General features: G+C 33.9%; 1 protein-coding gene across 1 annotated transcript in view; it reads right to left on the reverse strand.

Annotated features, from left to right (window-relative positions):
- The window catches only part of LOC108905918 (potassium voltage-gated channel subfamily H member 6), a 306,966-nt gene extending 283,787 nt beyond the window's left edge, over positions 1-23,179 (reverse strand). Inside the window, exon 1 of the mRNA XM_023456077.1 lies at positions 22,672-23,179. Coding sequence (XP_023311845.1) covers positions 22,672-22,747 — 76 coding nt within the window. The 5' untranslated portion in view covers positions 22,748-23,179. The remainder of the gene's footprint in view (positions 1-22,671) is intronic.
- Positions 23,180-27,291: the final 4,112 nt, after the last annotated feature.

The following is a 27,291-nucleotide window of genomic DNA, read 5'->3' on the forward strand; positions in this document are numbered from 1 at the left end:
GTTTTTGCTCGTAACTCGGAAATGGCTGGAAATATAAACAAATTTCCCCTTGGTTCTGAGTAGAGCACTCGGTGGGTGACGCACAGCGGGGTGTCACAATATATGAAAGGAAAAAAAAACAGTATTTGCTTAGACTCTTAAGTATCAAAAAATCTCCCATGGTGAACAAATAAATCTCCCATGGTGAACGAGTGAAAACGTCAAAACCCGCATGTCAAAAAAAAAAATCGGGACCAACGGTGTGTGACGTCATAGGATAAAAAAGTGTTTATAACTCGGAAACGGTGCGTTGAATGGAAAAAATAATTAAAAAATGTTAACCCCTCCCTCCCGGGTTCTGTTTGTTCCTTCTGCGTTGAATGCAAAAGGTCCGAAGTCCGTATGTTGAAAATAAATTCTGGAAAAAGAGGTGTGTGAGGTGATACAGTAAAAAAGGTCTTATATTCGGAAACGGTGCGTTGAATTGAAAAAAATAATTAAAAAAATCTCCCCACTACTCTGGTTCTGATTGTCCGTTCTGCGTTGAATGGAAACGGTAAATAAATTATTTTAAATAAATTTCGTATTCAACTACTCCTTGGGGTTCCAACAATTTTACATTGTGTTAATTTTTTTGAACACCTTGTCTCACAAATATGGTCTCTACCAATGACATCCATAATATGCAACACTTGTGTCAATAAATAATTATTTACCTATCTAAAGAAATCAACAATAAGAGGCAGTACCCATCTAAGGATACACAGTCTGTATAATGCAATTTTTTTTAAACATAGGTTTTGATATCGTACCATATTGGAAGTCGACGCACAAATCTAAAAACATTACTTTCAAGTTTTTGAATTTTCCCATTCCAAGGTGATATAAAATAAATAATTAATTAGGTAAATTCATAGTTTTAATTCTAACTTGATTTATTCTATTTAACATTTAAGGCAAATGTGATTTCTAAACACACGATAAGTTCCATATCTCTTTAATTACATAATTGAAAGCATTAAATTTATTTAGCAGTTATTATTTGGCAACAAAGCCACCGCTGGAACTGCCGCCTATTAGCAAGTAGAAGAGTTACCACGCTAAATTTTATAGCTGGAAGCCGGCTAAGGAGACCCTGCATCCATTTCGGGTTGCCAATTTCCACCATTTAAGTAGCAGTCTGTAGCGATACGCTATATTGTCTGTGCTAAAACTTAACCCTGAAGAGATAACAATTTGGTACTTTAATATTTCTGTAACATAAACAAAAACAAGCCCTCAACATTCCATCGACGGTGACAGTTCTTCGAGTGGCTACGAATTCATAAGCGGTTGCAAGGGTGATGCCGACATATATTTTAGGATAATGAACAAATTGAAATTGACTGGGGTGATTTCAAGGCAGAAAACCTGAGAAAGCCTATAAATCCTAAAGCCTAAAAAATAATTAATGCGTTGCTTTTGCCTATTTTATACAGGGTGCCTACGAAAGGTTGGAATATCTCGAAGCTGAAGATACTGGTGGTCAAAATAAGTCGATTGAACCAAATATGCCTTATGCAAATGTTGCTAGTTTCAAAGATAATTTATAACTTAATTTAACCTGTTTGTAACGTTGTATTTGGTCTTTAAAATTTGTTGGTGTTTGACCCCGAAACCGGTAGTCTTTTTAAAAATAAAAGGATTGTGAGAAAATTGGACATTTTCTTATTTCTAAAATAAGTTACAATGGAAAACTTACATTTATCAATTTTGAACTTACTCAGTTTTAGTTCAAATATAATCACAAATGAGTAAAATGATCAAAATGCCCAATATTGAGTGAAAATGTACTCAATAATTTCACTCAATGAATTCACTTCGAACCTTTATTGCTTTCACTAACACCGATTTTTTTACAGTGCACTATATGAACCAAATTACTTACAATTAAAAAAAAAAAACAACTTAAAGGGAAAGTAAAACAAACTGTTTAAGGAGAAAATAACAAGTAAAACAGAAAAAAATTGTAAATTTAAGAAATATCTGACTAATACACTCACGAGTACGTCTAATTAGTGATGGCTGTACTCTACAAATCATTTGAATATTATTTTCTATATTTCCTGGCTGTGGTAGAAAATCCTTTGCCGTAGTTCAACTTCACTCGCCACAGAAGCAGCGTAAACACGTCTTTTCAAAGCACCCCAGAAGTAGAAATTCAAAGGATTTAAATCTGGTGATCTAGGCAGCCAGGACACTGGTCCTCACTGGCCTATCCATCCATCTGAATCAACCCTATTTAAATATTCCCTGACTCTTAAACTAAAATGAGGTGGAATACCATCATTACCGCATTAATATGTGGTTTATGCACATAAACCACATATTAATGCGTGTTTGTAAGGGAAGATTGGACGGTTGTTCTTGGAGAAACTGTAAATATCTCTGGCCATTTAGTCTAGGTGGTAATGAGGGTTTTCGTCTGCATAGATGTTTAGATTATGCAGGTTGATGAATCCGTCCCTACGAAAACCTGCTTCATCGGTAAATAGTATTGAAGTGGTAAAATCATGAGCTTATATTCTTACAGAATAGTAATCTATGCTTAACCTTGTTAATTTAAAGCCTGTGTATTCTATCAGAATTACTTCTTTCGTGAATTTTGGGTCACAAACTTGTTTTGACAAAACTTAGAGCTAAATAATAATTAAACAGGATAAGATTAAATAATGTTTTGAACTTGTTTGGCGTTTTTAATTGAGAAATATTAATTTGGAAGAACACCTTCTTCGTCCGAGTTAGTTTAAATCTTATGATTGCGAGGCAAAACTCCATTACTTCATTTTCTGTTATCTTTATACTTTCCCCAAATTACTTCACAAATTGTCGACCAGAAGTAGGTATTTGAGGTGTTCTGTTGTTTTCGTTATTTTTCAGTTATTAGTTGAAAAGAAAGTCGTTATTAGTTATCGTTTTCTTTGATTGTTTGTACTAGCGTCATTGGGGAATATTTTTTTTTATTAATCCTCTTCCCTAAAGCCTCCCCACCCATCTCGCAGTGTCGCAACAGACACCAGTGATGAATTATGAAAACGCAAGTTTCCCCCCAGACGTAATTATCACAAGACTTCCAAAACCCAGGGTTTCCGACTTTATTACAGACATGAAAGACTTGGAAGTCGACCTGTGAATATTTTACGAGGTTCTTTCGCCTTTTTCGTCCCTCGAGACAGGGTTGGAGTGGCCCTAGGGCACTTTAGGGTCTCAAAGAGGCGCTATCCGTTAAGATTTTTTATATTTAATAATGTACACATTATTTTGAGCGAAGTTCTTTGTCTGAGCGTTCATGAATCTTTGATTTGACGAAATGATTAAAGAACAATACAGGGGAAGCTGGAAGACTTGATACAAGCATAACCAATTAATACACTGTAAAAAAAATTCACTCAAATTTCACTCAATTTCACTCTATTAGTATGAGTACAACTGAGTGAAACTATTGCATCAGAAATGAGTGAGTTTTACTCAAATCCGATTCACTGCTAACTATCAGTTGAGCGAATTTTGACTCTATTTTGAGTATATAAAACCAATTTAGAGTTGACGTTTCCCTAATATGATTCAAATTGAACTATTTTTGAGTCATTTTTTACTCAGACTTGGTTTATAATTAACTAAATGTTGAGTGCAAAAATAAATCACTCATAAATGACTAGTTAGGATATACAGTGTTGAAATTAATTCACTTCGCGGGGCCTCCTCCTGTCCTGGCTGAGACTCGCCAGCTGAGAACCGCCGCCGCCAGCTAAGACCTGTTCTCCTGGCGATCACGCTTTTCTGGAGCATCTAACGGACCCCTATCAACTATGATCGAGATTACAGAAGCAATATGTAAGTGGCGCCATCTTCACGGCACCATTCAAATTACTCGAAATTAATGTACCACTCAGTAATGAGGACATTTACTCTGATTTAGGTACAAGTGCACCAAATATGAGTTTACGTGAAGAATTTATTTAAAGAGTACCTATATTTGAGTGAAAGTACTCAGTTTTAGTTTAAATATGATCAAAAATGAGTAAAATGATCCAAATGTCCAATACTGAGTGAAAATGTACTCAATAATTTCACTCAATGGAACTCACTTGGAACCTTTATTGCTTTCACTCACACCCGTTTTTTTACAGTAAAGTAAACAAGACCCAGTGTCGGATATTTTGTACCTATTTCAATTGTTCGTAAGGAAATGATATCTATGGGTAGTTCATACGTCACAAAAATACACGGAAAAGTATACTCAAAGAGTGACAGTGAGTGAGTGTGTCAATGGAGAACGATATCGAGGGATGTAATTGAACTTTTTGTGGCCTCATTTGGATGGCTTGGAGTTGGATGACATGTGCATCCAGAAGTGTTAATTTTGACAGGTAAATATTCAAAATTACTTTTATTACAAGGCAAAAATAAAAATTATACACAATTTTTATTTTATTAATATCAACTTCGGAAAGTTAAACGGAAATATTTTGGAATGCTTTGTACGGCGTTACTAAATTGTAGATTCCAAGGCATTCTAGATCCCGAACGGAACGGAGCAAAGAAAATTACGGAAAAGCACAATTATTCCTTATTATCTCGCAAGATACTAACGAATCCAAATTGCCAATTTAACTGCATCGATCGGGCAGAGTAAATACACGATCTACGCGCAATTAAACTAATATTATCGACTGAGACTTATTTCCAGAGCATTTACGACCGCTCTAGTCGTTATGAGAAAGAAAAATAAATGGGCCATTTGATCTTGGAGTCGTAATGTCTAATTTAAATAGATGGTCTCTTTCGCTTTGATGAAACTGGGATCCTGACGGCCGGGCACAATATTTTTTTAAGTAGAATCAAATAAAACTATTTATTTTGTAGTTTGCTGTCTACCCTTGTGACTTCATACGCTCCCAGTAGTGGGTGTTTACTTTTATAGCTCTGCGTGGGCGTAGTTATTAATTTTCGCCGATGTTTTGATTGTGGGGACGTAGTAGCAGGTGATCTAGCGTTTTGGTTTTGATGATATCTTTACTTTGGGCCTTTAAAAGGACTGTTTAATATAAGGGGTGTTCAATTCCAGGAAATTAATAAAAAATTATTACGCAAAACTTAGACCGACCCTGTATCGTCCCACACCGACATAATCAACTAACCAACTGCTTACAATGTATTAACTAGGTCAAGTTCAGTGCAGTTATTTGCACGGCATAGGCGTGAACTTATTTCGCTTGCTCTTGTCGACTATAGATTGATTTTATTTCAAATTGTATGACCAGTTGTTTCTCTCTCCAAGCTTCTCTGACAAAAATATTTATCACTAATCACTAAAAAGGTCAAGATGTTTCTTAAAACACTAAAGCTCCGACAACTCGATTCAACTTAGAACACAAGTGATTATTAAAATGTAAAAGATCGACGACTATTATATCGTTAGCAAGCTCTGATTTATTTGCGTTTTTCTCAGTAAGTGTTACAGTTTGAAAGGAAAAATTAAAAGAATAAAACTCTTACACTGTAATTATATACAGACTGTGCGAGTAAATAATTACTCGTAGTTACTATGAAAAATATTTACTTTACGCATTAGTGAGGAGAAAGTTATATTTAAAAAAGTAACTTTGTAGAAAATAAAGCATGGTTATTTTATAATGTGTTCCCGATCTCCACTATACTGACCAAGGTACTACATGAAACCCACATTTTAAATATTGTTGAGAGTAGGTACCGAGAGATCCAGAACAATTTTACAGTGGAATGGGATTTTTTATCTTTGTCGCAAAACAACATTTCGAAAGCAACATTTCATTATTTTAAATAATCAATCGAATGGCATAGAAAAAATTTTAATAATTTATAACTTCAAGGATCTAAAATAGACTCTCCAAAGCTGCTTCCTAAAAATTATTTTTTTATTACTAATGTTTTCTACGCTAAGCCTGCATTTTCACTAAAATTGAAATTTCTCACAAACAATAAGTCCTAAGTATGCACAACCTTTAATAAGGTTCACCTAATTTTTTACGGTGCTTTCAAAAATGCAGTAAAATACAGGACGTTCCATTTAAAAATACATAACTTTGATATGGTGCGCTTTTCCAGGACACCATGTATATTTCAAAATATTTTTAAAATGTAGCCGTAATCAACCTACACATACCCACCTAAACAGGTTTCTATAGCATTTGCCGTTTGGTCCCTAGCGACCGAGGCGTTACTGGTGGCCCACCCTGTATAACTCAAACTAACATAAAAATTCAGGCAAGTTGAACAAATTGCTAATTAAAGGCCCATTTAACTGGACTACAATGGGCGAACACAAATAAAATACAACAGCAAGCATACACTGGAAGCACGGATGTCTCTGAATTGACAGATCGTGTCGGTCGGAAATCTAAAAAAACGGAAAGTAATTTTGATCAAATAGAAGTAAATTTTAATGTCTCTGGTAACATTTACCTGTGACGTCAGCTTCAATCATTCTGGATCGTTCGGTTGTTGTATCGTTGTCTTGTTTTCTATGTTTGTGTTTTTGTAAGTTTTTTTCTCTATTTTCTTTATATTTGATTCCTTTTATTTATTTTTCTCTCTTATTTCATTGCATTTTTAAAATAGACTTAACATATCCTTTTATTGTAAAGTGCTTGAACAGCAGACATTTTTTCATTGTGTCAATGCAACTTTAACAATAAATATGTAAACGATATCAGTAAAATTAACTCATTTGTACTAATTGTTAACATTATAACTTTAGTGGAAGTTTTTAATAAAAAAAGGCATAATATTAATGATTATTATTACATTTTATCGATAGTGGTCATTATAACCATGATCATTATTCTTTTTGTGTTGTTAACGTTGCATAATAGAATAATTTCGGACTTAACGGTTACCCAGTCCCTGAAATATCGATCCATCCAGGAACGAATTTTTCAACGAAAACCGTTCTTGACGCATCTCTTGGTTCCCAGAAAAAATGAGGACTGAAATAACGGCCACAAGGACAAACAATTGGAGGGCGTGTGGAGCTCCGACATTCTTTTGTTTTTATGGTGCCGTTATGACAGTGTCGGGCGTTTGAAGCGAGGATAAAAATTTTACGGCCGACGACTGGCGTTTAAAAAATTGCTGGAACGGTCTACGGAGCGGTCGGAGAACCATTAACAGTGGACTATGTACTCGTATATCTACCATCGATATTATTATTTACATGAATACATAACAATGAAATGTATGAAATTTTAAGTAGTCGTAATCGGCCTATTATATTTTAATGAAATCTTGATAATTGAATTCCTCCCATTTTGCTATATCGATTTAAAAAAAAAATCATCAAAATCGGAGCCACAGAAACCGAGATATTGAGCGCCGAAGAGAGCGTGCTCTTTTTGAACGGTTTCAATTTCTATAATTCAACCCCTCCTCCCGGTTTTGGGGCTCAAATGGCCGGCTTGGCTATATTCATTGAATTTTCATACAAAAAGCACAAGTGCGATAATATTTATAAAAGCACATACGGAAAATTCTTGAAAAAATTTACCAAATTCAATTTTTGTTGTTATTATATTATGCACAGTTTTGCAGCTAACCCTTGTGGACTTTGACACTCGATATCTCGGAATTTATACGACCGATTTGAACGTTCTTTTTTTCTAGTTAAGTGTCTTGCCAAGGACTGTTCTTTAGTACTTTGATACTTATATTTTTCAACCCGCAAAACCGCTTCACGAAAGTATTTGTTTATAAAGTCAAAATTTTTCGAACTTTTAAAATCCCTCCAAAAATTATTAAAAAGAAGAAAAGTGACATTATAATCCAAGTCCAAGTATGGGTAAAAAAATCAGCGCCAATTAAAATACCTAACTTTAACCCCAACATTGACGCAAAGAAATAACGATATTTCGCGCTGAAATTTAGTAACACATTGTCTCATGCCAAAACTATCAGACCGATTTGGATCGGGTTTTGGGATTTCGTTTTGTAATACTTTAAAGTACTTACATCTACATTTATAGTAGAATTGGACAATTTCTTACCTGTCAGTTAAATGCTTCAAAATTACCTCGATTTTCATCACTTTCTTACGCTGTTTTGGCTATTTAGCAACAAAAATATGATATGCGCGGGTATGAAAACAATTCTACCCTGTAGCAAATTTTATAACAAACAGTTTCACCAGTAATTTTTTTTTCTGTAAACTGCATATTTAAAAAGTTATATTGGGAAATGTGTGTGTGTCATTTTTGAGTGTGTTTGCGGTTTTTAATTTTTCCTGCAAATAGCACAACTTTTTTTCCTGGCGCAAACCTGTATTTTCATTGTATATATTATGTTCGATCGATTTTTATTAATATCTAATCTACGTCAAGCGCCAAGCAACATCCATGCCAATATGTAGTTCTCCTGGACTATTTAGGGTTTCACATCTTGAAAGGTTAAGTTAGCATTACCATTTCTGTGAAATTTTCAAAATTTTTCTTATTATACCACGCTGCAAATAGCTTGAAGGTTTTCTCATATCTCTGTGGTCTTCTCCAGAATTATGGCTGATTATTCTACTTGCCAAGCGTTTTTTAAGTCTGAATAGTCACTTTCTTGAATCATAACTTTACAAGAAGCTTAAGTTGTTGCAAAAATATTATCTTGGGAAAATCTCTAATGGCACCAGATGTCACTTGAATAAATATACGGTCTCATAGTAACCAAAGCAAAGACTTTTTCATGAACGACTTAATTTTCTTTAGCTTTATTTTTATCCAATCCCGATCTCCAAACATATCCTCGACCATAAACAACACTTACTGACCTTAAGACTTAATATACTAAATGGTAATTCATTTTTTTAGCGGCATTGTTTAATAGGAAGGTTTTCCTCAGTGAATGTAAATAAATACATCAAAGAATTTTAACACTTTTCGCTACATATCTATTCAAGTAACCCTGTATCTAATGGATTTCCACTAGATTTTGCCTCAGTTATATTTGTCATTCCAGGGAATCGCCGCTTCCTGGCAAGATCTCCACGCAATTCATTTGCAAAGTGCCTTTTCTGGAGACAGATCGATAATCGGTGTTGCCACATTATCCCCTTTCGATTATTCAAATTCGTACGTCTCGATATTCCCATCGCCCCTGCCTACTTGATCCAAACGAAGAATAAGGGACGAGGGCTCTTATCGTGGAGTGCTTTGGGTTTTCTCAGATAATAACGTCTCGAGAGCGGACCGGATCGGTTGGGATTTGATGTACTGGGTGTTTTCAAAAATCTATTTAAACTGATAACACACAGTTTTTTAAACCGCACATTAATTCTTAAGCAATGCAGACCAGGCAAGCAGGAATTAGCCTGGTAAGATGTATCAGTGCGCTATCAGCGTTGCCAGTTTTGTTACTTTAATAAATCAACTGTTAGTAGTAAATTTTAAACAAAATACGGTTTGCTTTTTACTTATTCACATATTAAACTATACCAAAATAAATAAAATAGGAACAAATTTAAACTGTGAACAGTATAAATCTAAGCAGAATTCAATCCTGTTCGGAAGGCTTACGAAGGGGGCAACGAGGTTAGTTACAGCTATTCTGTGGACACGATATCTCCGCTTTTAAAAGCGGCTATCGCCAATTGACTTCACACCTGTTGTGATATGACGGGATGGCGAACGGGTAAAAAACAAACTACCACGTTGATTCAATTTGTTCGGGAATGGCCGAACACGTCATCAATGTAACATTTTTATTTTTATTTTTCAACTTTATTGCAAAGTGTCTTTGTGTGGTGTAAGTGTATAACTTTATAAAGTTATTTATTTCAGTGTTTAGTGTATTTTGTGATTGTATTTCCAAGTTTCTGTATGGTATTGTGGAAAAGCATGTATACGAATCGAGAAAGAGCTGATATTATTAGAGCCTACTTTTTTTTCAGGAGAAAACGATGCTATTGCAAGAAAATGGTATCAGATGGATAGGTTGGGGAATAAACTCTGAGAATGAGAAACTTTAAACGCCGTGAATGAGGATCTTGATACCAGTACTCGAAGACTAACCACAAGATTTCAAGTATGTCATATGCTGTAAAAATCAGGTGTGTAAACAGACTGACGATGACGTGGTGAACTAAAAATTCCAGTTACCTACCCGAAAAGTGGCCTGCAGCTTTTGCTAGAAATGGGAAATGTTATTTGAAAAAAGTGTTTGAAAATGGAAAACTTTTTCAATATCTGTAATAAAAAAGGTAGCATGCTTCTGAGGGAAAATAGAATTTGAGGCGTCGCGACGCCTAGCGTCGTTTGGGTATGGTTTCATTATCTGCCATAATTTAAGTCTCAGTCAGCGCAAACAACGTATTATACTTTTGTCAATTTTCACTTTGCTTCAGTTGTTTACAGCACAAACGGATTACCCACGATAAAACAATCACCCTGTACATATAATAATCATCATTTTAAGTCGGCGTCATAAATCATTATACACTTTATGGTGTCGTTTGTGTGTGTAGCTTTGATTGTTCAGAAATACCATACTAATAAGCTGTGGTATTTATAAAGATGTAATTATTATGCCTCGCCTTGTTGCATCATTTGTTTTTGTTAAAAAAAGGTTACAATGTATAGATAGCACGTTGAAATTCGTTAATTTTGTATTACATAATATTTCGTTTATATCTGTTGTGGTTAAAAAACATATAACTTTTTCAGATAAGAAAAAAAAAAACAATTGAATATTGCATAACTGAAACTAGTGGCCTTAGAAATTTTCTTTCAACGGAATTCATGGATTCCTCGTATCTTTTTACCTCCCAGTACAAAATTTCAGCCCTTTCTGTTGTGAAATAAGGACGCTAGATGGCATTTTATAAAATGCTATTTTCAGTTTCATCACAATATTTCAGGGACGACAACAGATATCTTTGATCTGTTGACTCTTAAAAGACGAAACTTTTTTCTAATTTTTTTTCCCGGTCGGCAATGATGAGCCATGAAAAATGAACCACCCTGTATTGTATAATATATGTTCTGTTTGGATTTGAATATATTGGCCTACCTACCTTTGTTCTTATACATGCGAAACCAGTACGCATGTTAACAAAAGGAGAAAATTTACACTTAAAGCAGTACAAGTTCTTATCTGTAATGTTTTAATAAACCTACAGTTAAAGTGATTTTTTTTCTCAGTAACCAACTAAATTACACTTGAAGAAATAAAAATTGTTACCTAGACTTTTATAAGTGGAAACGGTAGAAGGGCTTATAATAAACCTAAAAAAAAATAAATGCGTGAGCAGGGGCGGCGGAGGGTTGATTTAGGGGGTTGAAAGGTTATGAAAAATTGTATCATTGGGACTTCTGGCGAAAGTTGACGTCAAACAAAAAAGTATCCAATACAAAAGTTGTAGATCATGCAGAAATCTACATCTTTTGTAGAGATCGCTTTTTAACATAACCTCAAAATTTCCGAGAGAAATGCGAAAAACTGTTTTCTTTTTGATTTTTCGTTTTTTATTTCTCATTTCCGTAAAAATAATTTAATTTTAACGGAATTTGGTGAAGGTATACCTTTCTGTGCCTTAAATAACCACCAATTTTTTTAGATAAAAAAATTAAGAAGTTTCTGAGATATCCATTTTTTTCGGCCTGAAACACTTTTTTTTCAAAGAAAAAATCTACTTAGAAAAATCATCGTACAGAGTTCTACCGGTAATCATTTTTTTTATGTTCTGACATATACTTTTTGGTGAAATAAAAAAATCTGTAATCACAGTTCAAAAACATGCTCAAAAATGCAAAAAATTGAAAAATGACTTGCAACAATGAATTTTTCAGTAATTGTTGATAATTTGTTTAAATTAAAAAACATTCAAAAACTGATTACACCATTAAATTCTACGGAAAAAAATAAAAAAAAACTGTCTCATTGTTTGACCCAAAACTTTATTTTTGTACAGTATTGCTATAAACATCTAAATCGAATTACAAATGCACAAATGATAAATTATCTCTGGACGATTTGAGATTTCAGCAATAGAAAGTATTAACTGCAAAATCTACTGTTGACGCGAAATCCGAAAACCCGAAATTTTGCAAAATCGTTTTATTTTTTTCTGGCTTTATTTGAAAACGAATTTTAAAATAAATTGCATATTTACATTGCCACTTTTTTCACTCTGTCCAATGGCGTCAACATTTTAGCAATCCGACGTTTCGTCATCGAGGGGCTATCGTCAGATAAATTTTTTTAAATATGTCGCTGCAATTTTTATGACAAAATCTAAAATCATTTTTTATTCTGAATTAGATGATATTTACTATTGTAATCGCTTAAAAAGGGTTTTAGCTATCATTTAAAATTTCTCCAGGATACGGCTCTGAACGCTTTCAAAATATCTATTGGAAGAAGTCATAACAAAGTCAATACAACACAAAATATCCAAGAATTTTTTTTAATCAATAATTTAAAAAGTTGTACCTAATAAAAAAATAATACGAATTTATAAAATATTTTATTATTTCTAATTATTATTGCTAATAGTAGTAAAAATAATTGTTGGGTATTTTGTGCTGTATTGACTTTTATTATGAATTCATCCAACAGATACTTTGAAGGCGTTCAGAGCCGTACTCAGGAAAAAAACGAAACGTCGGATTGCAAAAATGTTGACGCCATTGTATAGAGCGAAAAAAGTGCTATTGTAAATATGTAATTTATTTTATAATTCAAATAAAGCTAAAAGAAATTAAACAATTTTGCAAAATTTCGGGGTTTTCCGGATATCTCCGGAACTACCCGGAGTTTTAAAATTTTCTAAACGGCATATTGTTAGGTATAAAAAGACACAACTTTTTTCTAATTTGAGCCACCCCGCACCTCTTCCCATTTCCTAGATCCTAATGCTATCCCATCCTTAACTTGGACACACTGTATATCTATGAATTCATCAAAATTTAAAAAAATAAGTTCACTAATCGATCCTACGGGAAAAAAAATATTATTTATTTTATTTATTCACTATTGGACTTATGTTTATAGCAATACTGTACAAAAATAATGTTCTGGGTCAAATCATGAGGTAGTTTTATTTTGTATTTTTTCCGTACAATTGAATGGTGTAATCAGTTTTTGATTTTTTTTTTAGTTTAAACTAATTATCAACAATTACTGAAAAATTCATTGTTGCAAGTAATTTTTTACTTTTTTGCATTGTTGAGCATATTTTTTAACTATGATTACAGATTTTTTTATTTCACCAAAAACTATATGACAAAATGAAGAAAAATGATTACCGGCAGAACTCTGTATGATGATTTTTCTAAGTAGAATTTTTCTTTGAAGAAAAAGTGTTTCAGACCGGAAAAATTGAATATCTCGGAAACTTCTTAATTTTTTATCTAAAAAAAATTTGTTGTTATTTAAGACACAGAATCATTATAATGTCACCAAGTTTCGTCAGAATTAAATTATTTTTACGGAAATGAAAAATAAAAAACGAAAAATCAGAAAAAAAAACTGTTTTTCGCATTTTTCTCGGAAATTTTGAGGTTATGTTAAATAGTAACCTCTACAAAAGTTGTAGATTTTTGCATGATCTACAACTTTTGTAGTAGATACTTTTTTGTTTGACGTCAACTTTCGCCAGAAATCTCAATGATACAATTTTTCATAACTTTTATTTATTTTTTTCGTTTATTCTAATCCCCTTTACGATTTCGACTTATAACAGCTCAGGTAACAATTTTCTTTTTTTTTTCTCTAAATGAGTTATTTCGATCTGTCTAATAGTAAAAATTCAAATTAGCCAACACAGTTCCTGTTAGTATAGATAGACTAAGCTTAAGATCTTAAACCTAAATACTTCACACGATTGTAAATACTCCTATTGTTTTTGTCAATAAAGTATTCAGGAAGTTCCATGAGTCTTTTTTCAGATACACTGCGTTTTAGACACAACTGTATATTTAGTTTCCACGACCAGAGCGTTTCTACAGGGAAATCAACGTTTTCATTCTACTACAATGCACTTTTCCTCTTAATGTGCCGCGTAAAAAATTCATCGTACCCTTTGCATAACTGAACTCCTATCCCAGTGCCCGAGATCCTTGCAATGACCTTTGCGCCTTATGAATTAAATCTATCTCAATCCGGCGGCGGGCCGTGAATGATTCATTTTTACGAGTATGCGAATTGGATTTGCAAAATTCAAGCGGGTAACTCTACGCCTATATAATTGTGTATACAACAGAAACGCTATGAGGTAAAGGTTGATCTGTTTCCAGTTTTTCAGGGTAGAAGTAAATTTCGATCTAGTAATTGCGAAAATCTTAAAAATTCATTGAAAATGGCTCGTTAATTAAAACAGTTCGCTTTAAACAATCAAAGTAGTCACGATACGGCGTTGTTTCCTTCTAAAAAACAATTTATTGGGAAGCCTCTTAGCTTCGAAAGATATGCATATTTTAAAATTACATCGAAATTATTCCTAACTTAAAACTAATTCCTCAACAATGGGTATTCTACACGCACTCGCTGAGGTTCGCGGTTTTCATTGTTCTCGTTATTTCAAAAGTCACGAAAATGCTGCATTGTGGATGTAGAACGAGCAGAACAAACAATCGAAACACATTTTTCCTAATTAACGTTTAGTTCAGTGGCAACGTAAATAAGAATTAAAGTACATTAAAAAAACTAATTATAATACGACGGTTTCTTTGATTAAAAAAAATTGTATTCCGCATAGAGGTATGTAAATGAATAGAGCTGTATGTAAATCAGCATGGACACGTCTATAGACGTATGTAAACGAGCAGAATCCTATTATAAACGAGCATAGACCTATTGTAAACTATAGGCGTATTGTAAACGAGCATAGACGTATTGTAAACGAGTACATACGTATTGTAAACGATAGACGTATTGTAAACGAGTATAGACGTATGAAAAAGAGCAAAGACGTATTGGAAACGAGCATAGGAGTATCGTAAACAAGCATAGACGTATTGTAAACGATCATATATGTACACGAGCATAGACGTATTGTAAACGATAGACTTATTGGAAACGAGCATAGACCTATTGTAAACGAGCGTAGACGTATGCAAACGAGCAAAGACATATTGTAAATGAGCATAGACATATTGGGAACGAGTATAGGAGTATTGTAAACAAGCATAGACGTATTGTAAACGAACATAGATGTAAACGAGCATAGACGTATTTTAAACGAGCATAGACGTATTGTAAACGAGCGTAGGCGTATTGTAAATGAGCATAGATGTACTGTAAACTAGCATAGACGTATTGTAAACGAGCATAGGCGTATTGTAAACGAGCATAGGACATACTGTAAACCATCATAGACGTATTGTAAATGAGCGAAGACATATTGCAAACGACATATGTATTGTAAACGATAGACGTGTTGTAAACGAGCATAGACACACTGTAAACGAGTATAGATGTACTGTAAACGAGCATAGACGTATTGTAAACGAGCACACACACTGTAAATGAGTATAGATGTACTGTAAACGAGCATAGACGTATTGTAAACGAGCCTAGACCTATTGTAAATGAGCGAAGACAGAACGACAGATGTATTGTAAACAATAGACGTATTGTAAACGAGCATAGACATACTATAAACCAGCATAGATGTACTGGAAACGAGCATAGATGTATTATAAACGATAGACGTATTGTAAACGAGCATAGACGTATGTAAACGAACAGAGATGAATGTAAACGAGTATAGACGTATGTAAACAAGCAAGATGTATGTAATCATATACGTAAGCATATACGTATGTGAACGAGCATAGAGTAGAGACGTATTCACTGTAAACGTGTTCATTATAGACGAATCATTAATATTGGTGACGGATCGAAGCGGATCTACAACAACTAGTAATTCATATTTAATGAACAAGATGATTTTGATGCAACTATTGAACTATTGAAACTATGAAAATGCACTACTGTTAAATCACGAGAACATGTCTGAGTGTTTGTTCGGTACCTCGATGGAAAGTGTTCTGCTCAGTCGATAGAACTCAATCCTCTGTGAAAATACCAAGCAAAATTGCCAGATATTTTGGTTTACCCAATCCACAGGCGTATTATTATTTAGTAATGGGCATCTGCTACTATTCTTCATTATCAAATGAAATTTTGAGCAGATAAGTAGTTTAGGAAACAACCCCTGACAATGCCATTGTCGGTACTGATAGTATACAGTTACTTCGTAGATGTAAAAAGCATATGAAAGTTAATTGCAAAGTAAAATGAATGAAACAGACTCTCATGAAGGCCAGTTTAAAATAATGTCACTTTTGCCTCGATTATACTATTTTCATATACGCTTGAAAACTGTTAAATGCAATCTCGTCAAAATTAAAAAAATAAATAAACTGTCACTCTATATTTAAAAGGAACAACACTGCTGTGTCGCTCTCTCCCATTGTTAATTTAACACTAATATTTAAATTGAGGTTATGTCAATTCTACGAAGAAAAGAAATGTGTTCTCACAACTTTCGCATAAAATTTGCCATTTTTCTTAGAGAGAACATACCGATAGGCAAATATGATTTTAATATGACTTCATCGTTATTTTATAAATAGGCGCTACTATTGTCCTTTTCACACTTTGTTCCAACACGTGTTTATTTTATCAGGCTAACCAAGAGCGTGCAGTAAAACAAACTGGTGGGTTTAAAAACATTGAAAATAAACCAACGGACATGTTGCCATTATCTTCAAATATAAAGTTAAAAGATGGCCCAATTTTCCGTTAAATATTGAGACAATGCACAGTAAAACGGCTATAACAGCGAAAAAGTTGGAACAACAGATATTTCCCAAGGTTAACGGGTGGTTTTTCAGAAGCAACCGTTTGTGTGTAGAGTAATTAAAGTATGAGTACCTGCTGTAATTTTTTTAAACTGGAGAGATTAATAAAAGCAGGGGACGAAATAATAAATACAGTATTTGCGTTTTATTTCATATTTTTAATTGAGGTATTGGCTTTGTATTTGAGGTTGAAGTACTGTGCAGTATCAGTGAACTATTTTAATGGTAAAAGTTTTTTTCCTTCGACATTTTTCTATACGACTAATACTAGGTATAAGGTACATTTAAAGTAAAAAAAATATTAATAATTTAAAAATCCCCACCGCAAGGCAAGCACGAAATCTAAAAGTATAGATCAATTAAAATATTTCAATTTTATTGCGACGTTTTTACCTAGGTATCCATATGTGTACAGGGTTACAACTTTTTAATTGTCCAATACAGGTATCTTTCTTATTTTAAGAGATACGGAAATGGTTAAATGAGTAAAAATGTGCGGAATTTTATGCTGATCACGAATTTGTTTTTAAATTTAGAAAATTCCGAATGGTTCCAGAGATAATCGAAGGAAACCGATTTTATACTAGTTCTATTTTGTCATATTTCACTTGTTTTTCAAAATTCTAGGGCAAAAATGTGTAGTCTGATTTTAAATGATGTGAGGAAACGGTTTTTGCTGTCGATATTAACGTATCTCTAAAAATGTATGCTGAGCGTTAATTAACTTTTGTTTTTGTTATGGACGCCATATTGAATTTTTGTCTACATACCATTAATAAGTATTTACACACACCTCGTTCAAATATGCTCTGAGTAGCAGATTGAATCATGCCCGAAAGTGCCTATTGAATTTATCACTGTTAAAATATTTATTCTCAATTCTTCCTCACAATCATATCGCTTTGTGTATAGCTGATCCTTAGCATATCCAAAAAAAAAAGTCCATGGTGGTGAGATCAGGATTTCCCGGCGGCCAAGTAATTGGACCACCAAGTAATGGTACGCACTTCGAACATTTGTGATAAAATTTAAATTTACCATATACTTTTGTTGTGCTTTGTGTTGTTTTCTTCGTTGCTCTTGTTATTGTTATGTAAATAAAGGTTGCTGTGTTAAAAAGTATTAAAATTAAGAAATATTGAATTAATTTATAGAAAAAATTCAAATTTTTTACATGGCTACTTCACTTTTTTTATTAAAATTGTAATATCTATTCAATGTATTGGTTATTTATTTATGTGAAGCCCATAAATTATACATTTTTATAAAGAGAATTTTCCTTTTCTTCTAATGAGGCAAAAAGTCAATATGGCATCCAAAACAAAAACAAAAGTTAGCTACCGTTCAACGCACGTGTTTAGAGGTATTTTAATACTGACAGCAAAAATCGTTTCCTCACATCATTGTATATCAGACTACACATTTTTGCAATCAAATTTTGAAAATCAAGTGAAATACGACTAAAAAAAGAAACAGTACAAAACCGATTTCCTTCGAATATTTTCGAAACTGTTCGGAATTTTCTAAATTTAAAAACGAATCCGTGATCGGGATAAAATTCTGTACATTTTTGCTCATTTAACAATTAAAAAGTTGCAACCCTATATAAAAATCGATGTTTTCCAAAGGTAAAAATCGCATGGATTAAGATCAGGAGAACGCGGTGGCCAAGCAATTGGTGAAACATTATGTGACTGTGACTGTAACGTTTCCAAATCTATCCCTTTTCGTCTTCAGAACTATTTTAGACATTGTCAAAAACTTTTAACGTCAACAACTTGTTAAAGTGCGCCATACAAATTGATGTGTCTTTGAACTGTATTTTATATTTGTCTGCTATTTGTCAGTGTGAGATTTTTTGGTTTAGACAAAACTATTTTTATAAAAATAACCCTTGATTGATCCATTTGGCGCAAATGTTCATTTTACTAATTTTTTAAAATTTTATCACAGGTGCCACAATTAAATAACTGCAGACAATATAATTAAAATAATGTGCTTAATTCGGATCATATAGGAATATTATAGCATAAATGACTATTAACGTGAGGTATTATTATTATTGCATGTGCTTCATTTTCGAGATACAAAGTGTTTTTTTAATTTTTTTATTTATTTTTATTAATTACTTCAAAGAGTTTTGAACATTCTGTATCTCGAAATCGAAGAATTTTTTACCCACATTCATATCAACTTTTTATTTTCAATGTTGAATAGCATTTTTACTTTGAACATAATAACGCTTTATTAAAACAGACCTCAAAAACGGCGCATAATACAAAAAAAATGAAGGGACCAATTTCATTCGGAATTGATGGCGGATTTCTAAAAAAATATCAAAACGGGAAAAAGACAGTGGCGTAACATTTTTTTTTATTAAAAAAGTTGTGCCAACTTCGTACAAACGCCACTGGTGCAAGTAGAAATATTCGGATTACCCCAAAAAATGCAGATTTATCCCTTCAAAGCGTTTATCAAATTTCGATATCTTTAAAACTCTGAAATAATTAATAAAAATAAATAAAAAATTAAAATTTAAATACTCTGTATCTCGCAAACGAAGCATATTTCGACCTACGTTTAAATGAACTTGTTTTCACAAAATAACTTTGACAACCACCCCTTAAAATATTTCACACTTATTTACAAACACCCTGTAGTGTTGTTGCTGGTGTAAATATAAGTAATATTAGTATGCAAAAGGTCTTATTGTCCCGCTAAATATCATGCAGGAATGCAGTGGCGGGCGTTGTATCGGGTGATTGAAACTAGTCGGTTACTGCGAATAGATAGAGCAAATCTGATCGACGAATCTAGAGTTCTTTTTTCGAGAAAATAACAACGGCGCAAACCGCATCTCTTTCTATTTGTTACCGTTTTCGAACTACAGGGTGTTTCTAGATTTTTGGCTAAACCGACTGGCGCACTCTTCTCGTTTCCCTTTCAAGATATATTAAAACGGTTTGAACATTCTACTAGCACTTTTTTGGGATACATTCGATAATATAAAAATAAACGTGATAATATTTTTAGTTTTTGTGATATGACCACAATTTGTGTATGTTTAAATGGAACACACTGTATTTTCTTTAAAAAGTGAAAAGAGGGCTAAAAATGCATTCCAAAAATATACACTTTACTTATTATTTATTTTGTAGATTTGCAAGAAATATAAAATTTTCAAAATACCGACGATATTTAAGTTTTCTGACTGAGAAGGCTTTCAAAAGAAACAAATTTGACGTTTAAAATTATTAGAACAAATCAATAATGTTTCTTTACTCAAATGAAGACAAATACAATACAATTGAACAGAAGGTTTTAATCAAAGAAATGAAAGTGCACGTAGTATTTCGTTTAACACCACTATTTAATTCTAATTGTCTAGATGATGTATTAGGACTTTGTCTAACACACTGTAGAACATCATTTTCCTGCTCTTCTCGGTTAGCTCTATTGTAAATTTTGTTCCTTAGTTTAGTGTAAGATTCATAAGTGTTCAAGTTCAATTTTAATTTTTGCGAAAATTCTCAAGCGATTTGTGGCTTCTCTAGACCACGAAATTTAGAGTTGGACGCTACTTTTTGTTTCGGCAAGCTGAATTTATCACTATAGATGCTAAATATTGTGTATAATAACATATTAGTTTCCACAGTCATAAAAATGGGGGGAAGATTGTTTACAGGCTGGTTAATTGTATAATTTTTACGTAAATTTACGTTTTTCGCTTTTTTCCGTTCATTTCCACGAGAAAACAGTAAAGTACTTTTTTTGACTTCAAAAGGCCTACAAAACGCTCTCGAGCGTCAAAAAATATTGATTAGATCAAAAGTTATAAACAGAAGAAGTTTATTTATGACTTTTGAATTAAACATTTATTAACTGTGTTATTATTACCAGATCGTTCTAGCATCGCACCCTCTCATTTCTTATCACTGTCTAATAACTCACACGAAATCTGGAATCGGTAAGTTGAATAGTTTACAAGTTATGGCCTTATAAACAAATTAACTAATTATAGTCTGGACGATCCCGAGCATCTTCCACAATCGCACTGATTTTTTTCATAGTACATTTCATAATAATACATTGAAATCTAAATATTACAGACTGTCAAATATACTATTTTCCAGCAAATTTCCCTTTTTTAACGGCAGGACTACGAATATTATCATTTTCTTCGCACTCGCTGTCACGACTCGCCGAAAAATCAAGTGACCCTCTGACTTTTAACCATATTTCTTATGCAGTTAACATACTTCCACAAATAAAATATTTTTTTCTGGGAAAGTACTCGGGTTGCCGGTTATGACAGTATTTTTTTTCCGCTAACAACCTAATTTGTTTAACAATAGGCAGTCAACTTTGACAGTCTGTAACTCCGTTGTTTTTCAACGAATCTTGACGATTTTTTTTTAAATTAAACTCTATTCATAACCTTTCCGAATATGTAATAATAACTATAATCACGCTCGTGCGCCGTATATTTAATTTTGCAACTAAGACTAAAAAATAAAAAAAAATTCCAGGTTGCAAATTTGAAATTTAAAAAAAATGATAGATTTCAATGTATTACTATGAAATCTACCATGAAAAAAATCAGTGCGATTGTGGAAGATGCTCGGGATCGTCCAGACTAATAATTAGTTAATTTGTTTATAAGGCCCATAACTTGTAAACTATTCAACTTACCGATTCCAGATTTCGTGTTAGTTTTTAGACAGTGATGAGGCATGAGAGGATGCGATGCCAAAACGTTCTGGTAATAATAACGCAGTTTATAAATGTTTAATTCAAAAGTCATAAATAAACTTCTTCTGTTTATAACTTTTGATCTAATCAATATTTTTTGATGCTCGAGGGCTAGTTTTGTAAGTCTTTTGAAGACGAAAAAAAAGTACCTTACTGTTTTCTCGTTGAAATGAACGGAAAAAAGTTATAAGCGAAAAACTTGAATTTACGTAAAAATGATAAAATTAACCACTCTGTAAACATTCTTCCCCCATTTTTTATGACTGTGGAAACTAATATGTTATTGTACATAATATTTAGCACCTATAGTGATAAATTCAGCTTACCGAAACAAAAAGTCGCGAAATGGTAATTTCCCAGCTCTTTTTCCTGGCCTATCTCTGGATACCTTAAAATTTAGTAAATGCATGTCAAACGTACTAGGTTAATTTTACTACATTCAAATTATAAATACCTACAATTGAAAATAGAGGTCACTTGCCAAATCTGCATTTTCATTTCTTAGATTAAAATGTTTTATTAAATTATATCTGTCTTCATTTGAGTAAAGAACCAATTTTGATGTATGTCAACGCGCTTCTAATAAGGTTAAACGTCAATCTTGTTTGTTTTCAAAGCCTTCTCAGTCAAAAAACTTAAATATCGTTGGTTGTTTGAAAATTTTATATTTTCCGCAAATCTACACAAAAAATAATAAGTAAAGTATATATTTTTGGAATGCGTTTTTAGCCCTCTTTCCGTTTTTGTAATAAAATACAGGGTGTCCCAGTTAAAAAACCACAGGTTGTGGTCATATCACAAAAACTAAAAATATTATCACATTTATTTTTATGCCATCGAATGTACCTTAAAAAAGTGATATCTTGAAAGGGAAACGAAAAAAGGGCACCAAACGGTTTAGCCAAAAATCGAGGAACGCCCTGTATCCCGAAAACGGCAACATACAGGGGAATGCGGTTTGTACCACTGTTATTTTCTCGAAAAAAGAGCTATCAGATTCGCAGTAACCCTTGAAAGCCGACCAATTTGAAGCACCTGGTACATCCAAAGCGTCAGAAAGCAACAACCCACTTACTGTCAGTGTCGAATTTCCTTATAATGGTTTCAATCAGAGTAGTCCTAGGCGCCACCAGCCCCCTCCTCACTGGCATATCAGCAGATTTTCGCGAGAAGCTCGGCCAACCGTCAAGCGCAGAACCCCCAGGCCATCCCCGTGGTCGGCGTGGCCACCACCAGATTCACCAGAACTGAACCGGCTATCACAAGACGCGTTGCTGACGAAACCTGGATGGATGCGGACTTTTCCCGATCGGATTCGGAGAACTTATCTAGTAGGCCGGCAGCGAGGCGAATCGATACGGGCGTACATGTAAATAGCGTGCTAAAGCGTATAAAAAACAACCCCCCCAACGTCGAAATAAAAAAATAAGGCAATGTGTAAGGCAGAATGCGGCTGAGTGGGTCGCGGCGGCGGCGGTTGCAGGCGGTCACTGTCACTTGTTTTTTTTGCGGAGCGCGTATCACAGCGGCTGGTGTGTTGTGGGTGAGGTTAGCGAGAAACAGTCGCCGGTCGGATCCATGGCTCCAGAGGTGACTCGACTGTACTAGCGGCGTGTGCGTCCGCCGGGACGGGCTCGGCGGCGTCGGCGCCGAGCGCGCGACGCGCGCGACGCCCGCGTTGTGTCATTCACCGGTCCTTCGCAGAAGGACGACCTAGTTGGCGCTGGTCATTGTTGGGACAGCGGTGGCGCGGGGGAGGGGTCGGGCGGGCCGGGATTGGGATGGGGTCGGTTCCAATTTTTTTTTTCATCATTTTTCCTTTACACAGCGCGAAAAATTGGCGTAAATACAGGGTGTACAGTTCATACTTAAAAAAAAACTAAACGGTGAGCTTCTGCAGGAAAAATAGAGGGGGTAGTTCATATAACGTCTCTTTGAACAGAATTTGTTTTTAATAATGTTTAAATCTGCTCAAATTAAAGGTGTAAAAATTTATACACATGCAAATACAAATATCAACTGTACCTTGACAAAAAACGTACAAACCATTTTTGTAAAACTCTTAAAAAATGACATTTTTGATTCATTGATAAGTGAACTAAAAATTGACTTTTATAATGTTTCGTGTCAAAATCACTTTTAACACTAGTGTTAAAAATAAAATACTATATTCGAATACTATACAGGGTGGCCAAATGAAAACGAAACAGAGCCATTTTCAGGAACTGCGTCAAGATTGTAGAAAAACGCTCAGACCCGTCGATTTTAGATTAAAGGGGGACATTCTTTGCTGGTATTTTTGACTCCGCCACTTTCACCCCCAAGCAAGGGTAAGCATCACCCCAAAATATTTAAATGGCNTCCTAAAAAATTTTCCTCATTTTTCATGTCTCCTGTTGTTGAATCAGATGTGAGACAAGCTATCCTGGCACTTAAAAATTCAATGTGCTGTGACTATTACGGCTTTAATAGCCAAATGGTTAAGGAATCAGTCAGGATCCTTGCTGGGCCATTAGCCTTGTTGTTTAATGGAATCTTGGAAGTGGGTGTGTGGCCAGATTCCTTTAAAATAGCGAAGATTCTTCCTATACACAAAAAAGGGAATACGGATTTATTAGACAATTACCGTCCTATAGCTATTGTTCCCTATTTCAGTAAAATTTTAGAAAAGATTTTGAGAGATAGACTTGTCTCCTTTTTTGAAAAACACCTTATCTTGACACCGTCTCAATTTGGTTTTAGGAAGAATTCTTCAACTATTAGAGCTTTACTAACTGTTGTTGAGGATGTAGTTGATGGCCTTGACCGTGGTCAAACAACGAACGCCACGTTTTGTGACTTGACCAAAGCCTTTGACTGCGTCAATGTCGATGTACTTCTGAACAAACTCGACTATTATGGTGTCCGAGGTTTAGCATTGAAACTTTTTAGATCTTACTTGTCAAATAGGCGGCAATTTGTCAATATAAATAACTGTAATTCCGCTATATTGCCCATTGCGAATGGTGTGCCGCAGGGATCGGTGTTGGGGCCATTATTTTTCTTAATTTACATAAATGACTTGCCAATCAACATACGTGACTGCAAGTGCATTATTTTTGCCGACGACACGACCCTTTTGACACGTGGCGGTGTGGATAATAGTAGAGAGTGTCTATCAAAGGCTAAATCCTGGTTTTCTTCAAATAAACTTAAACTGAATTTTACTAAAACCCAACATTTACATTTTACAGCTGATAGATTAGCTGATAGGACTAATAATGTGAGATTACTGGGTATTACTTTAGATCCCGGTTTATCCTGGGCACCTCATATCGACTCTCTCTGTTCCAAGCTTGCATCGCAGATTTTCGTTATGAGGCAGCTGAGGCCTTCGCTGAGTGATGCAGTTATGAAAATTTTGTATTTTTCTCTTATTCATAGTCACCTTAACTATGGAGTCCTGTTATGGGGTAACTCCGTTACTGCGCGGAAGGCATTTACTCTGCAGAAGGCGGCGGTTCGCCTTGTAGCTGCAGCCCACCACCGGGCTTCGTGTAAGGATCTTTTTAAGAGTTTAAAGATCATGCCTCTTCCAAGCCTGTTTATTCTTGAAACTTTGCTGCATGTGCACAAAAATCTCCAAAATCTGGCCACTCACTCATCCATTCACGAACACAATACTAGACAGGCACTAAATCTTGTGGAACCCTTTTCTAGAATTAATACTACTAAGAGAAACAAGGTCCAGATTGAGCTTTATAATAGATTAAGTAATCATTTTAAAAATTTTAAATTTAGGACGATGTCTCAGAGAAGTTTCCACAAGTTCATTAAAAAATTTTTATTAGAGCAATGTTTTTATAGTCCTGATGATTTTATTTCTTTCGTTACTGTTTAATTTTAAGGTCTTCTTTTAGTGTAATAGTTGTGACAAAAAATGTACAGTTTTGTATATGACAGTGTCAATAAAGTTTCTATTCAATTCTATTTAGAAACATTAATATATATTTATTCATACAGTTATAAATTATTTGTTTAGAAACATTAATATTAATATTACAATCCAAACAGTTACTTATGTTAATTCCCCAATTGTGAGAAGTAATTGCGGATGTATTCAGTTTAACTGCAATACTATCATCGATCACCTGATGACGCTGACGTCGACGTAGAAGGGCTCTCTAACGAAATTGCAGTATTACACGTAAAAAAATTCTTGCTTCACATGCACAACATTTTCTTTATTTCTCTAAATAACTATTTGATACTTACGGTTAAACGAACACTATTCATAATTTTATGATCTACATAGATTTTATAGAAACGTGTTTTGTATTGTATATTAATGTATCGTTTGTTTGATACAAAATTGAGTAGCTTTGGTCAAATAATTGTATATACTTATTTTAAGAATATATTTGGATATAAATATTTCTCAGTAATAAAAAATATTTTGTTTCAAACTCACAACACCTAGTACAACAGCTAGGGTCGTTCGTAAGTTTAACCAACCAGACAGGTTGGTTTGGGACTTATTATGGTCCTCATCATTCTATCTTTACAACATCTCCATCTATTGTTATACTTCCCAAATACGCTATTCTGTGACCTACAATTTTATTTCAAGAAAACATAATTTTTATTATAATACGCTACATTTGTCTTGAATAATTCCTACATTAACACTAAATTTTAAATATACATGTACATTTTGAAGAACTGCTAATTTTGTACGAATTTTGCAGGTAGGTTTTCAGCAGAGGTGGCGTCAGAAGTGTTATTCAAAACTTTCTTCCCAATTCTGATTTTCTGTTGAAGAGAATCTCTTCTATCATATCTTTCAGCTACTTTATAGCTATTCCATGCTCCAAAATTAATTATGTCACAATGTGCTAAGGAGGTAGCTGATGATCTGCGAAATTAATGATATGAATATGTTTCTGGATTTTCTAGTTTCAGGAATCTGGTAATATATGTAGATACTTTCCAAATGTGTCAAGGCCAACAGGTTAGACGATACATCTATGTATTTTCGATACAGTTTTCTTGTGAGTGAGACATTAACCAGTAGAATGTCGATTATTTCTTCTATATGCTTTTGAACATCATTATTTCGACACACCTGCATCTACCAGCAAAGATTCAGCTTCGGTATTTAGTCGAAAATTTTCTGTCAGACTCATCAACTATCCATGACGACCGATGTTGACAACCAAGACTTGACTTTTTGATTTTTTAAATATATTCTCTTCAATGGACTAATGGACACGGTGTTCGTCATCTCTATGCGGAAACTTATCCTAATCCTTCAGTTCCTTCTGCTTCCAATATTCACCAGATTCATTAGTAGTCAGTGTAAAATTAGGTAAAACCCCTATTGACTCTGGAAGACCTAGACCTGCTTCCCTAACCGATGCAGAAGAGCAAATTTTGGGGAAAATGGGAGAATTATGGAACTAGCATTTGGTGGAGAACGGCTCATTTAGCTGTTATGTTCTTGTTTGGAAGACCCTTTAGGAACAGCTACCGCATCTCTAGCATATGCAACGTGTACAAGCATATTTCGTAGTTTTGTGAGGGTAAATAACAATCTTCACGCAATTTAAATTGATTTTCTGATTGATTTTTCTCTCGTATTTTTTAATTTTTTTATATTATTTTTAACATTCTATATAAATACATTCTTGATTCAGGCCTAAATGTTGGGACATTG

Source organism: Anoplophora glabripennis, unplaced genomic scaffold (genome assembly GCF_000390285.2).
Source record: "Anoplophora glabripennis isolate ALB-LARVAE unplaced genomic scaffold, Agla_2.0 scaffold255, whole genome shotgun sequence".
NCBI lineage: Eukaryota > Metazoa > Arthropoda > Insecta > Coleoptera > Cerambycidae > Anoplophora > Anoplophora glabripennis.